The sequence below is a fragment of the Mercurialis annua genome, linkage group LG3 (genome assembly GCF_937616625.2).
Source record: "Mercurialis annua linkage group LG3, ddMerAnnu1.2, whole genome shotgun sequence".
Classification (NCBI taxonomy): Eukaryota; Viridiplantae; Streptophyta; class Magnoliopsida; order Malpighiales; family Euphorbiaceae; genus Mercurialis; species Mercurialis annua.
Genome location: NC_065572.1, coordinates 10,325,582 through 10,339,406, shown reverse-complemented (window position 1 = coordinate 10,339,406; position 13,825 = coordinate 10,325,582). Strand labels below are relative to the sequence as shown.

Sequence of the window (13,825 nt, the reverse complement as noted above, 5' to 3'; positions counted from 1 at the left end):
TCTACTATTCTCGCATACTAATTCCTTCGTTCTTTGTCCGTTGTTTCTAAATCTAGCTCGATGTGGTTTTGCGTTCTACGGTTTTGCAGGATATTGCTTGAAAACAGATGTTCTTGTGCTTACAGATGGAAGAGATTAAAGAATGGATTTATATGTATGAAATGTTATGCTGCCAAAGATTATATACAAATGGCAAACAAGACACAGATATGAACAAAAGAAATGAAAATTAAGATTTAGGAGATCCCACACAAAGCCTAAAAAATGACAAGACACTGCACCTTGGATCTTTACTTTGTGGCTTAGAATCTTGCAGAGGTCTTGAGCTGCAAGATCTTGAATCTCTGCTAATATTTCTGTATACCGGAAATTCATTATGCTCTCTACTCTTTTGAATGCTTCTTTGGTGTAAATCAGGAATGTTACTGATGCTTGTAAGCGGTCCACTGCCCGTGGCTCCCATGGCCATTCCGTTACCGGTGGTTCCCATGCCTAGAAGCGGTCCACTGCCCGTGGTTCCCATGGCCAGTCCGTTGCCGGTGGCTCCCATGCCTAGAAGCGGTCCGCTGCCCGTAGTTCCCATGGCCAGTCCGTTGCCAGTGGTTCCCATGCCTAGAAGCGGTCCGCTAACGCTGAGCGGGCTGTTAGATTTCCGATCAGCGTGACGATTATCCCATACGCGGCCGGAGGAGCCTTGTCGTCTAAACGAAACTGATGACCTTTGCAATGTACCTGCCATTTATGTTTTTTTATTATTTTAGCATACAGAATGGTTCATTTGTTTTAGGAGCTTTTCTGTAGTCTTTTTGGTATAAATTGCAAAAAAATTGTGAAACACTAAAATGGATAAAAGAAAGATTTTGGTATATAAATAGATGTATACAAGATTAGTAGATGGCTAATTAACCACTATATGGGATTGTACAAATGTATTGATGATGGTTAGTAGAACTATTATTTTGGCCACACATAATCTACTAACCAAATGCTATTTTTAGGAGTTGCACAAGGAAATTACTAAAGTTTTTTTGAAAATAACTAAAACTACTTAATTAGTATTGTTTATTTTCCCTTTATTTTCTGGTTTTAGAGTTGTTTTAGGAAATTAATTAGTGGTTATTTTTTTAATTAGTAGCTTACACTATAATCTTTCCTTCCTCTATTTCTTCTAACTTAAACTGATTCTTAATTTCACGTTAAAAGTTTTAGTGGTACCAAAATTAAAATTTATATCAAAATAACATAAAATATAATTTTTTTAAGGTGATAGTATCTCATCACTTTCTGATTTTGATATGGCAACCAGAAAAAACATAACCTCAACATATATGATGCCATGTCGTTCGCCATGTCAGTCACCATCTGACATGCAACCTTACGTAGCAACATATTTTTAGATTATCCTACTACCGAATATTGCCACCTCAAGTTATTTTCATCTAAAAATTTAAAATGTTTTGTTTCAAAATAAATACAGAAATTGTGGTACCTTTTCGATACAAATTAAAATTTTAGTACTAAATTGAGACATAGGATAAATTTTTTGTACCACTCACACTATTAACCCTTCCTTCTAATTTTATTTCACACTTGTTTATATTTACTCTGATAATTAGAAAAAGGGAGCGCTTACGGGGGGAATTGAACCCACGTACTTAGCGCTTATACCATAATAATCTTAATAAGGTAAAGCAAATGCTTGACATAATATTATATGTCTTCAAACCAAAACATAAATTGTAATAAAAGTCTGCTACATCAAGAACAACTAGTAATTAAATTTCTTAGTAATCAAATGCAGAATCCAAAATTTCCGGAAATTCGGAACGCATTTCCCTGTCCTTATCAAGAATACAATCCACAAAAGAACTTGCAGACCATCCTGTATTTTCTTGAATTATCGTTCCTCCATAATCATACACTCCAACACCTTCATGTGATAATATTTCACTCTTTTTCGCCTCACGATCTTGCTGAAAATCTGCAGACATCAATGGCGGATCAGTACTAACAAGATAATCACTCCATAAACACGGAGGAGGAGGCTGCGATTGCTGCTGACAGGCCGAATAACCTTTCGGAGTGGAAGACGAGGAAGACGAAGAAGAAGACGCGACTTCATTAAAGAAATGAGAGTGCATGATTATGTCTTGGTTAGTGAACTGATTATGAGTAAACTGTGGTGTAATAAACTCAAAATCCCATGCATGATGATGATGATTATCTTGAACTTGCTCCGAATTAGGGTTTGTTAAGACAGGAGAAGAAGAAGGTTCTGGAAGTTTGGAGATTATGAGGTTGTTGTTGTTGTTTAAGGATGATTTGTTGAGTGGGGATTTACTGATGTTTCCATAATCGGAAAGGATTTGAGAGAAGGGTTTATGAGTAACAGGATCAATTCCTAATTTGGAAAGTTTTTTTCTGAGTTTAGTGTTCCAGTAATTCTTCACATCATTGTCTGTTCTTCCTGGAAGTTGCTTGGCTATCAAGGACCACCTGTAATTCATAAACTCACAATAAGTTTTGTCAAAATATTTTTTAAAAGTGTTAAGGTTGTACCGAAAATATAAAAAATGAGGAACTTATTTTCAAAAAATAAAAGTAGATGGACTTGGTTAAAAAAATTAAATAAAAAAGAGATTAAAAATTTATTTCAGTCGCACTAACGGCGAATGAAGTACACACTCTTTATTTCCGTGACGAAAAGACTTAATATCTACAAGTCAAAAGTGTAAACTTCAATATTTATTAAGGCTTAACCCCTGAAAAAACCCCACCTTTCAATCCCCCTTCGTTTGCACCCTCACCTTTCAAAATCTCCAATTTTACCCAAATTATCACCTTCCATTTTCAATTGCACCCTAGAAGTATTAAATTTGGCTTTTGTCACTAGAAAAAAGTTGAAATCGATACTTTATATTTTAATTCATGTTCTAAATAGTTATTAATGTTTAAATTTCAACAACAAAACCATATTTGATGATATTTTTAATTGATTTTTATTTTATATAAAAAATATTAACTTTTAAAATTTTAAGAAATATGGTTTTATTGTTGAAATTTAAACATTGAGAACTATTTAGAATATGAATTAAAATATAAATTATCGATTTGAACTTTTTTATAGTGAAAAAGGGCTAATTTAATACTTTTAGGGTGCAATTGAAAATGAAAGGTGAGAATTTGGGTAAAATTGGAGATTTTGAAAGGTAAGGGTGCAAATGAAGGGGGGTTGAAAGGTCGGGGATTTTTCAGGAGATTAGTCTATTTAATAATAAATAAAAGTGAAAAGATTCAATTTAAAAAGACATAATAGTATAGAGATTCAAATATACATTTTTCTATTGGAGATCTATAAGTTCAGCGAATGCATCTAGTCATGGAAAAAGGACGACCTACATTCGAACCGAGGGCTAAATAGGTGTGGCCTGGAGTTCTCAATTCAATCGATTTAACTGGTTTCAACCACTCGTTCAGTTTATTAATTTAAATTTAAATATATATAATAGTGATATATAATATGTATATATTTTATATAAAACAAGTTTATATATTTAAAATTTAAACACATATACATAAATTTATAGGTAAATTAAAATGAGTTCCTTATGAAGATAATAAAAAAAGACGGTAATGGCAAAAGGGCAAGAAAGGTGAGTGAAATTAAAAGAGGATACCAACCTGCTCCCTATAGCTTTATGGAGGTTAATAATAAGGTCTTCTTCATGAGGAGTGAAATGATCATGGTTTAAATCAGGCCTCAAGTAATTAGTCCATCTTAGCCTACAACTCTTTCCACATCTGTTCAGTCCTGCATTTACTTCAACATAAAAAATAAATAAAGGCCTAATAGTCTAAAAAAAATTAAATCAAATAAAAATTTAAATTTATTTTTAATTTTAATCGTTTTAAAAAAATTAATAGAAATTTTAGCTCAGTTTCATTAATTATTCAAATTGATTTGTTCTTAGTGTTTTCAATTATGAACTAGGAAAATTATATATTGATTTTTTTGAATTCACTTTATTTTTGTAGATTTACATGTACATATGACTTTCATTTTTTTATTAACTCAGCATATCACATGTCAATTGAGCAATTTTCTTTTTATATAAGAAAACTGAAGTAATTTTTTTTATATATAATTAAAAAGGGGAGCACTTGTCGGATCGAGCGAGCTTCAGCTTCGAATCTTGCTTATTTATGATATTTTAAGACAAAATGAAAGATGAAGAAAAGAAAAAAAACCTGCTTTTTTAGGAACCAAAGTCCAGTTGCCAATGCCAAAATTAGAAACATAAGCAAGTATTTTAGCATCTTCTTCTGCTGTCCAAAGTCCTCGTTTTACATTTGATTTATCGCAGCATGGCGGTCTCCCCATCGATCCTTTATTAGATATTACTGCAAGAAATTAAATAAATTATTATGTAATGGTGATGCAATTCCAATACGTTCATTCATTAATAGCAAAAATATTCAAATTTTTAAGTTAGAACTCGAAACGTTTAACAAGTGATGAGAAGAGGCATGAATTGCATGTAATTGCCTCACAAATTAACATTAATTGCATGATATCATTTTAATTTTCTCTTTTATAAATATATAAATATGACGTGATATTGATGCATGGAAGTTTTATGCATGCTCTCTCTCTTCTGCACATGCTTGGCTTTGTTAACAGTTTATAGAGGTTCATTTTGAGTGAGTTAATTACTTAATTTTGGTTATATTATTTGCTAAATTTGGGTTCTTCTACATGAAATGCTGACATAACTTATATTACTTCTTCACTTGTTTCAGAAATATGTTAAGTCATTTGAACACACTCATTTAAGAACAATACAATACTGGGGGTGATGAAACATCAAACATCACTTGTCATATTACTAATTTTGAGGTCTACCTTGTCAAAACGCACTGATATACACTTCAACTTCTATACGGAATATCTATTATATTCCGCACTTCTTTTATGAACGAAACGTAGCCTAAGTTCTACAGCACTTGAATCCCGCATTTGATGAATTAAAACAACAGAAACATGGCATATGTTTCTGAAAAACTAGCAGAAACAAGATGATCAATAAGGACCATGATAGAGCAAGAAATTCTACATTAAAAAGGCCAAATCGCGATATACATTATCCGTGGAGAGGTAATTTTTGAAAATTGGAGGAGCCAAATTTTAATATAGTGTAATTTCCTACACTAGATCAATTTTGGAAAGTTGGAGGGGACTAGGACCATCACATGAATAAGGCTATAGTACAGCAAAATCAGAAAAACAAGGTTCCTATAACTTAAAATTTTAACACTTTAATTTTTTAAATCTGTAACTGTACCTATGATAATAACTATCAAATTCTTATACATGTCCGGCGGCGCTGCCTGTGTTTTATCTACATCCTTAATGTATGAACCTTCACTGTGTAATGAACCAACTAAGGGAAAACTGGGAAGAGCACTGCTTAAGACTTGCACGCCTTACAGCTTTTCCTACAATAGCCGTGGGCCCCACCGGTACCAACCATGTAGTCAGGGTTCTTCTTACACTCGCCGGCCTTCGCCCACAGAGTACAATTCTCATTCTCATCAACACAATCTCCATTTTCTAACCGAATAAAGGATCTTTCGAAGGATCTGACGTGGATCCATTTAGTTGCAGACCACTTCTCGCCCTCGATAACTGGGCAGCTCCCGTGTAAGCTGTCTGGATCGGTAGTTGCATCAAGATGAAGACTGAAGAACAGCAAAGCATCGCCTTTTTCGGGTTTCACTGTAGTACATGAAGGGGGATTGTAAGCTAACAGTTGCTCCATGCATAAATGAAAATACAGAATTGAATCGTATCATATTAAAAGATTAAAACATTTCGAAAGGCATTACGTTTGTTCAGTGGAATTACAAAACAAAATTAACATAAATCTGTTCTTTTTCAATAAAAGCTCCAAGAAATGCTCTATGGCTTGTACGAGGATCCACGACAATAATTGGTGGTAGCGAAACCAGAAGAAAAACAGACTAGGAAAATAACAATATAGGACTTTAGATCCGGCAGTATGAAATCATCAGAAAACTCTTCCCTATTAAAAAATTCCTCAAAGCAAAGACTGCTAATGGGGCCTAAGAAATATTCTTCCATTTTTAAAAATTTACATGCGGACAACAATAAGAAAAGAACACAACAACTAGGAATATAAAAAACCGTAACCTATTATTTCCTTCCCATTAACAGAGATAATGTTCTCGTTTCCTCCAATCACCAATGGTGGATCCAAAATATTTAGGGGTATGTTTGGTTCAAATGAATTTCACAATTTTTATTGAATTCAATTGAATTTCTACAAACTATGTGTTTGGTTCAAATGAATTTTCACAATTTAAATTTATATTTACACTCGAAATACAATATTCAATTTATTTCACTTAATTTAATATCATTTTCATATTTAAAATTCGGAAAATCAAATACTAAAATTCATTTTTCAGATGATTTTCATGTAAAATTCATTTAGAAATGAAATGAATTGAAATGAATTCTACACTAGAATTGATCCAAACAGGCCCTTAGGGAGGGCCAACAATAATACATCAATTTATTTTTTTCCATAAAGAAATAGTTTAACTTCTAGGAAACAAAAAAAAGACAAATTAGCTTACAATATTTTTTTATTACTTCAATATAGTTTAACAAACATTTGTGTTTTTTTTATAATTTGATTATTGCAGGCGAATATATTGAAAATATTACATATATATTGATTTTAAGTTTATAGTCTATCATGATAATCTAAGTAGCACAGACACTTAGATTCCTCAAAACAAAGACTAATGGGGCCTACGAAAAATTCTTTCCATTTTTAATAATTTAAGTGCCGACAACCATCAGTAAAGAACACAACTACTAGGATAATATATAGAACCACCAGAACTTATTCTTTCATCTCATAATAGAGATAATGTTCATGTCTCCAATCTTCAAGGCCGGACCCAAAATATTTGGTTAAGGATAGCCAACAATAATACATCAAAGTTTATTCCATAAAGATATAGTCTAAATTTTAGACAAAAAAACAAATAAATTATCTTTCAATAGTTTAACAAAATTTTATCATTTTTTTGATTAAATTTCTTTATTGGAGGCCAACATATATATATATATTTAAAGTTTAAGTTTATGGTCTATCATGATAAATTATAAAGTTTGAGGGCGGATAGATTTCTAGATCATTTTTTCTAAAGAAGCGTTTGACGGCAATTCAACCAAGAAACCAGGCAACTCTGTCATGAAACTTAAACTATTGCAGATTTAAAAGATGTATGAACAGCAGCGTGAGACATCTCAAAGTCATACCAGCATAGCCACCTTTGGCACAATCAGACCAGCTATCCTCCTTTGGTTGAGTAATTTTTCCCTGTAAAAACACGCAAATTGCAATGTGTAGTTGGTTTGAGATGAAGCAAAAAGAACAAAGTACCAAAAGACATCTGAAAATTATAGTTTCCAGCATAGTATACCTCCGCGTTAGGGAATACAGTTTCTCCGCCCTTCTCAACCTTGGACAAATACATCAATACCGTAGCAACACGGTGACCACCTAGCTCTTGATTAGCCTTGTCATGAAAATAATCATAATGGGGTTCATACTTTTGACCGTGCTCATAGTGCAGTATTTGCATGGACTCTCCATTTTCTGGTTAGTTGCATAAATGGTTCGGTAAATATGAAAAGAATTGTATGAAACTAATAGGTTATAAACAGTTAAAAGTAGAATTTGAATACCTATTGGGAGTAAAGTCCACGAGGCAATCCTGGACTCAATATTAGCAACAATTTCATCCTTCAAAGTGGAAACAAAAAACAACATTTGAGCCTTGCAAATTCGATTACGAAAAACAAAGCCATAATCAAAGAATATTAAGAAAATGCATATTTCAAATATACAATCACATTGGTGCCCTGCAAAGTGAATTTCTTAAAGTTGTAAGGAAAAGTTACCAGCTTATCAGCACTGCACTATTCTACACTAATGCCCTGTGAAGTGACAATGGCAGTAATTAAGGATCTAAGAACTTCCCGAGCCCAATCCGTAGTGAAGTGAAATTGACAATGTTATCATTCTGACATTGACATACGATTTTTAATGCTCTTAAGAGCCAATATTTGACGAAATAACCTTTTCATTTCTTATGGATAGGCAAAAACTCTAATAAAAACTAGATTCAATTGCACATACGATTTTTAACGCTCTAACAGAGCCAATATTTGAAAAAACAACCTGTTAATTTCTTATGGATAGGCAAAAACTTTAATAAAAACTAGGGTCGGGCTACTTATGTTCTAAATCATTTCAGTAATCATTAGCAGAGACTTGAAAACCATCAATTCCGTTAGAAAAGGCTATATTCATATTTCATAAGCAGGACTACATGCAAATGAAATGACAATAATATTTACCAAGCCTATTCAAATGCAAATATTATTAGGGATGTAAGCTCTTTCAGATAACATAAAGAAAACGACTTAATAGGAGACAGAAACGGGTTTCGTTTTAGCCAAGCTAACATCTCAACAAAGAAATCTCATTTCCTAATTTTCACCTCATGGATCATACAGATTATCCAAACAAATCACATTTCCTAATTTCCACCTCAAGTAACAAGCGAGATTTAATGAGAAGCCAACAAATGAAGGGATGATTAGGGCTGTAAACAATCCGTAATCTGCTTTAAAATAAATAAATATAGCAAGTTTCTAATCTACATTCAATCACTACCATAGAATAAATCAAATACCAACTGAATAACACACATTGTTTTCCAATACAAGAAACAAAGAACCTTACTTCAGATCACAATAACAGTCAATCGGTCAAATACCCGCATAACATTAAGCAAATAAACAGCCACACATCAATCAACAAATCGGACCACAATACTATTACGACAAACATCAACAAAATAAATCCGAATCCACAATACAATCATTAAAACAATTAAAAGAAAACAAATTCAAAGTAATTACCTGAGCTTTACTAAGAAACATGCCAGAGCTAGTTCTGACTTGACTCTCAATACTCTTCCCTGACTCATTATCAGCCACCATTGACTTTTCTAGCTTATCCCTTGCCTATCATTCACTTCACATTACTACTCATCACCCAAATCAAAACCAACATTGTAAAACAAAACAAAACAAAAGATTCTAAAAAAAAACTAAAGAAACAGTTCACTTTACCAAATCAATAAGATGATCACACTCTTCATCAGACAAAAACCCCTTGTAAAGAAAAGCCCTGTTAAATCACGAGACAGTTAAACAATGGTATAAACGCTGAGCAGCATTCTGCGAAGATCGTGGGTGGTTCCATTCCTCCCACAAGCGCTCGCTCCCAAATTAAAATATAAAAAAAAAGTAAGAAATTTAACCTGGGAGTCCACGAGAGTTGAGTGACTCTACTAGGATCAAACGTTTGAGAAAACAAAGCTCCTTGTCTTGTGTTTACAGAGTAAGAAGAATGAGGGAGAATTAACAGCAGGAAACATAGGAAACCCAGAACAGAATTATGAAAATCCATTCAGACAAAGAAGAAAAGAATGGATCTTTGTGTGATTGAAATCAAATGAAACTGTAATGAAATATTTTGATGTAAAGAAGAAGGGAAATTAATGAGGCGCCCACTGGATTTTTGGTGATGCAATTAAAGTTTTGTTGGTCAAAACGACACAAAGACTCTGTCTTTGGTGTTATTTGTGTGTAAAAGAGCCAAGGAAATAGAAAATGTCACGTTTACTTTTGGGGAGATTCTTTTGTAACAGACAAAAAAATAAACAGGAAGAAAATAAAAGGGAGATTTTCTTCTATAATTACTTGCCCCCATCTCTTCCATTTTAATATTCATTTTTTAAAAACAATTATTTGATTTTAAATGTCTTTTTTAAAATTTAGATGACAATTATTTTATGAATTAAAGGAGAAACATAAATAAAAATTCATTTTGAAATTCCTAAAAAATATAAATAGAGTTTGCAGTTGTTTACGGTTGCTTTTATTTTTCATATTGCACTGCTGTACAAGAAATTCATACGGTGGACAATTTATATAAATTTTTTTCTTGGTATCTATATTTTTTTTTCAAAAATAAATTAATTTCTTATAAAAATTATCTAAGATATCAAATAACTTATTATATTAAAGGATATTGGCAAAACAAATGTCAACATTTCAACTTTTTAGCGATTTAATTTCATTATTCAAACGCTACAAAACAAGTGTTAACATTTTTCGTTTTGAATTTTGTAGCTTAAATACGTTTTTCAAAAATTTGTCTCCTTTCTAGGCTGCATAGTGTAAAAACGCGAAAAATTAGAATTTTATTTATAACGTTTTTAAAATATTAAAATTTAATATTGTCAACACATGTATTTAATATATGATTATTATGTATGCATAAAACTGCCCGACATGGTTTGATGTAGTATGAAACATAATAGAAAAATAAAATAGAAGAGATATAGCAGTAAAATGGAAAGCAAAAGGAGAGAATCATTTCAAAGTTCTGCAAATGACAGTATTGGTTCAAGCCTCAAGAAATAATAACCTTGCATTTTTTTATAGAGAAATCTCGAATCTTTAAATTTATAAACGGATATCGTGTCGGTCTGATGCTTTAACCTGACCCAACGGTCAAATCCGTACGGGATTTTGGAGTTGATAAAATGTTAACCAATAAACTATAAAGATTAATCTGAGGTTAAAAAATCCAAATGAGATTTATACCAATTATATTCTTAAATTAAAAATAATCCTAGGATTGTAGGATAAAAAACACAGGGCTTGATTTTTTGATTGATTGATTGAATGATGGTAATACAAGTAATGTTGAGCTATTTATAGCCATCAAAGTGTAGATTTTAGAAGTCCTAATTTGAGTCTAACTTCTAATTCTATTTAGAAAAACAATCCTGATAAAATTTATTTTTTTTATTGAAATCTAAATGGCTTGTATGGGCTTTGATCCTGAATAAACCCACAACCCCTGCTTTTGAGCCGAAATAAACACCAACAAACCTATTAAAATATTATTGGACATGTCCTTTCGTCCCGTTTGCAATTAAATTGTTCTCTTAAAACTTTGCTTTAATGCATCTATTCTCTCTTCGGTACCTCTCTCCACGTGCCTCACTTGCCATGTTCTCCTATTATGGACTCTTCAGTTACCCTAAATTTACTTTATTAGAAAAGTTTAATTCATTTTTGGTGTTATTTGTATATGTTTTTTATGTTACAAAGAACCAATGTTGTTAAAACTGGATCGGACTGGTTGATCAGACCGGATTAACTATAAACCGGTCATGTGTCTGGTTCGGTTGAATATAAAAATTCATCATTTAAAAAATCGTATAAAAATCGGATCAAACTGGGAAAATCCGGTTTATGGATAAAACCGGACAGCTCCGGTTTTTGAATATAGCATGTTTTCAAAGGGAGTTATGATTTGACAATTGGCAGTGATTTTTTTTGCCACAATTGACAGTGATTAGACTTTTACTTTATGTCATCTTAATAGAACCTAATACCAATACACATCATCTCTCTTTCATTTAAGGCAAAAGGGTTTAAAAAACCCTAAACTTATGCCTGAAGATTTATTATGTTCATAAACTATGATTCGGTATGACTCAGCCCCAGTACTTTTTAAATGGGTTAATTAAACCCTTTTTACTGAGTCAGTCTATTTTTTACTCGGCACCGTTTGTCATCTGTTAACTCCGTTTCATAGAGCGCAAATAACCCGCCTATTTCTAAAATCCCCAATTTAATCAGTTAGGCATTATTTTAAAACCCTAATTTATTACATCCCTTGTCATTTCTCTCTAAAAAAACAAAACTGAAGAGTCATTAACTCTCTTAGCCGTACGAACAACATCTCCAACAACCAAATCAAAGAAGACATTATTGAATTGAAGAAAAATATATAAATCATTAACGCAAAGGTATGTATTTTTCCTTTCAAAGTATTTGCCTAATAAATGCACTAATTTTAGGGTTTTTTTTTTTGGTTTTCATCTGGGTTTTTACAATGTCACTGAATGTGGAGTATTTTGTTTAAAAAATAATCTGAGTGGTTGCATGTGTGAGTTTATGATTTTAATTTAGGTTTAATGGTTGCATATGGGTTTTTCTTGTTAGATGATTATAAGATGTTGGTTCTGTTTTGTAATTTTTTCTTCTTGTTAATGGCAGAATGCTTGTGGATATTAATTTTCACTATGGGGTCATTTGGGTATCTAATCCAGACTTGCAGTATGTTAATGGGTTTGTGGATAAAAAAGGAAGATTTTGATTCTGATTATATGTCTGTGGATGGTATTAGGGCAAAATATAGAGATGATTCAGGATTCTCATATATTAGAAGGTTATTTCTGTGTAAACCAGGGAAACCATCAGGACAAGGTCTGTTTTTGGTAGAAAATGACAATGATATTAGGAAGGCTTTGAAGTATGTGTTATATGCATTTGAACTGGACATTTATGTTGATCATGATGTGGATGAACCTGTATTTACACAATGTCCTGGAACATTGCTATGGCATGGTAGCAATGTTGCTGATAATGAAGTGGATCTTGCTGGTGAGGCAGTCATAGATTTGACAGAGGATGGAATTAATGAGGTAGAAGTTGGCCTTGACCAGGAAAGGGTAGAAGAGGTTCTTGATGGGGATAGACTTCATGAGGTAGAAGTTGAGGAGGTAGCTGATCAGTCAGAAAATGGTGAAGATGAGGAGGTAGCTGTTCAGCCAGGAGGTAGCTGATCAGTCAGAAAATGGTGAAGATGAGGAGGTAGCTGATCAGTCAGAGAGTGGAATTATACTTAAAAATCACCTGATAGTTTCGGCAACCATAAAACCTCATACCGTAATTTTTCTCCGTCCAGGCAGTGTACGTCAATGTCTCTTCCCCACAATTACAAATTATTGGCCGAGGTACATAATCACAGTCACCAACTTCATGTCTCTAACCCTTGAAGATGCTGCTCTTGAAACTGAAGATGAAGAAGCCATTTACGTCTGTTGTAGGCTTGGGTTTTTGATCTGATTGTATGAATCTAGATTAATTTATTTGATTTAGGTAGAAAATTAGGGTTTATATTGGCAAAAACGATTTATGTAATTGGGGAAGAACTGTTGACAGTATTAAATAGGGTCCAACGGTATTTAACGGAGTTAATAGATGACAAACGGTGCAGAGTAAAAAATAGACTGACTCGGCAAAAAGGGTTTAATTAACCCAATTTAAAAAGTACTGGGGCTGAATCATACCGAGTCATAGTTTAGGGACATAATAAATCTTCAGGCATAAACTTAGGGTTTTTTTAACCCTTTTGCCTTCATTTAAATTATTTTCTTTTTCTATTTCAAATAATATAATATCTAAAATTAATATTTATTAAACGAAAATTTTGAATTAAGTATTAGGTTGCTTATAAAATTAGTATGACTTGTTTAATTAATACTACATATTAATTTCATTATTACATTAATTAAAAAATTATTTTTATCATTCATTTTGTTAAAAAATTAAATTTATGTTTAAAATTAAACATATAAATATGGAAAAATTTATTTTTCATAGATTTTTTTATTATTAAAATTTAAAAATTCAAATTGAACTTTGGACCCCCCATGAAACCGATTTATTTTCTCGTCAGGTTTTAAAAACATTGCTCCCAACACACCTCCTCTCTATTTTACAAATATAATACAACATTATTATTTAATAATTAATTTTATTTAAATATATCATCATTTTTTAATCAATTAA

General features: G+C 32.1%; 2 protein-coding genes across 3 annotated transcripts; both read right to left on the bottom strand.

Annotated features, from left to right (window-relative positions):
• Positions 1 to 1,563: 1,563 nt before the first annotated feature.
• Positions 1,564 to 4,508, bottom strand: LOC126671743 (transcription factor MYB35). 2 transcript variants are annotated; one of them, XM_050365538.2, is made up of 3 exons: positions 4,249 to 4,508; positions 3,682 to 3,820; positions 1,564 to 2,496 (listed from the first exon to the last, which is right to left on the bottom strand). In XM_050365538.2, the coding sequence occupies exons 1-3, from the start codon at positions 4,379 to 4,381 to the stop codon at positions 1,785 to 1,787; spliced, it is 984 nt and encodes a 327-aa protein (XP_050221495.1). In that variant the 5' UTR covers positions 4,382 to 4,508; the 3' UTR covers positions 1,564 to 1,784. The 2 variants fall into 2 exon arrangements, with proteins under 2 accessions (XP_050221495.1, XP_050221496.1); XM_050365539.2 differs by having other exon boundaries at positions 1,568 to 2,496; positions 3,682 to 3,811; positions 4,249 to 4,505.
• A 768-nt stretch (positions 4,509 to 5,276) lies between these two features.
• Positions 5,277 to 9,768, bottom strand: LOC126675376 (probable prolyl 4-hydroxylase 7). The gene is made up of 7 exons (XM_050370009.2): positions 9,430 to 9,768; positions 9,239 to 9,296; positions 9,026 to 9,130; positions 7,784 to 7,841; positions 7,519 to 7,694; positions 7,355 to 7,415; positions 5,277 to 5,776 (listed from the first exon to the last, which is right to left on the bottom strand). The coding sequence occupies exons 1-7, from the start codon at positions 9,576 to 9,578 to the stop codon at positions 5,469 to 5,471; spliced, it is 915 nt and encodes a 304-aa protein (XP_050225966.1). The 5' UTR covers positions 9,579 to 9,768; the 3' UTR covers positions 5,277 to 5,468.
• Positions 9,769 to 13,825: the final 4,057 nt, after the last annotated feature.

Coding starts and splice junctions, on each gene's coding strand:
- LOC126675376 (XM_050370009.2), bottom strand. CDS start 9,578: ATGGATTTTCATAATTCTGTTCTGGGTTTCCTATGTTTCCTGCTGTTA. Junction 7,695..7,783: donor GTGGACTTTACTCCCAATAG/GTATTCAAATTC, acceptor GCAACTAACCAG/AAAATGGAGAGTCCATGCAA. Junction 7,416..7,518: donor CTGTATTCCCTAACGCGGAG/GTATACTATGCT, acceptor GTGTTTTTACAG/GGAAAAATTACTCAACCAAA.
- LOC126671743 (XM_050365538.2), bottom strand. CDS start 4,381: ATGGGGAGACCGCCATGCTGCGATAAATCAAATGTAAAACGAGGACTT. Junction 3,821..4,248: donor TTTGGTTCCTAAAAAAGCAG/GTTTTTTTTCTT, acceptor TTTATGTTGAAG/TAAATGCAGGACTGAACAGA. Junction 2,497..3,681: donor CATAAAGCTATAGGGAGCAG/GTTGGTATCCTC, acceptor TATGAATTACAG/GTGGTCCTTGATAGCCAAGC.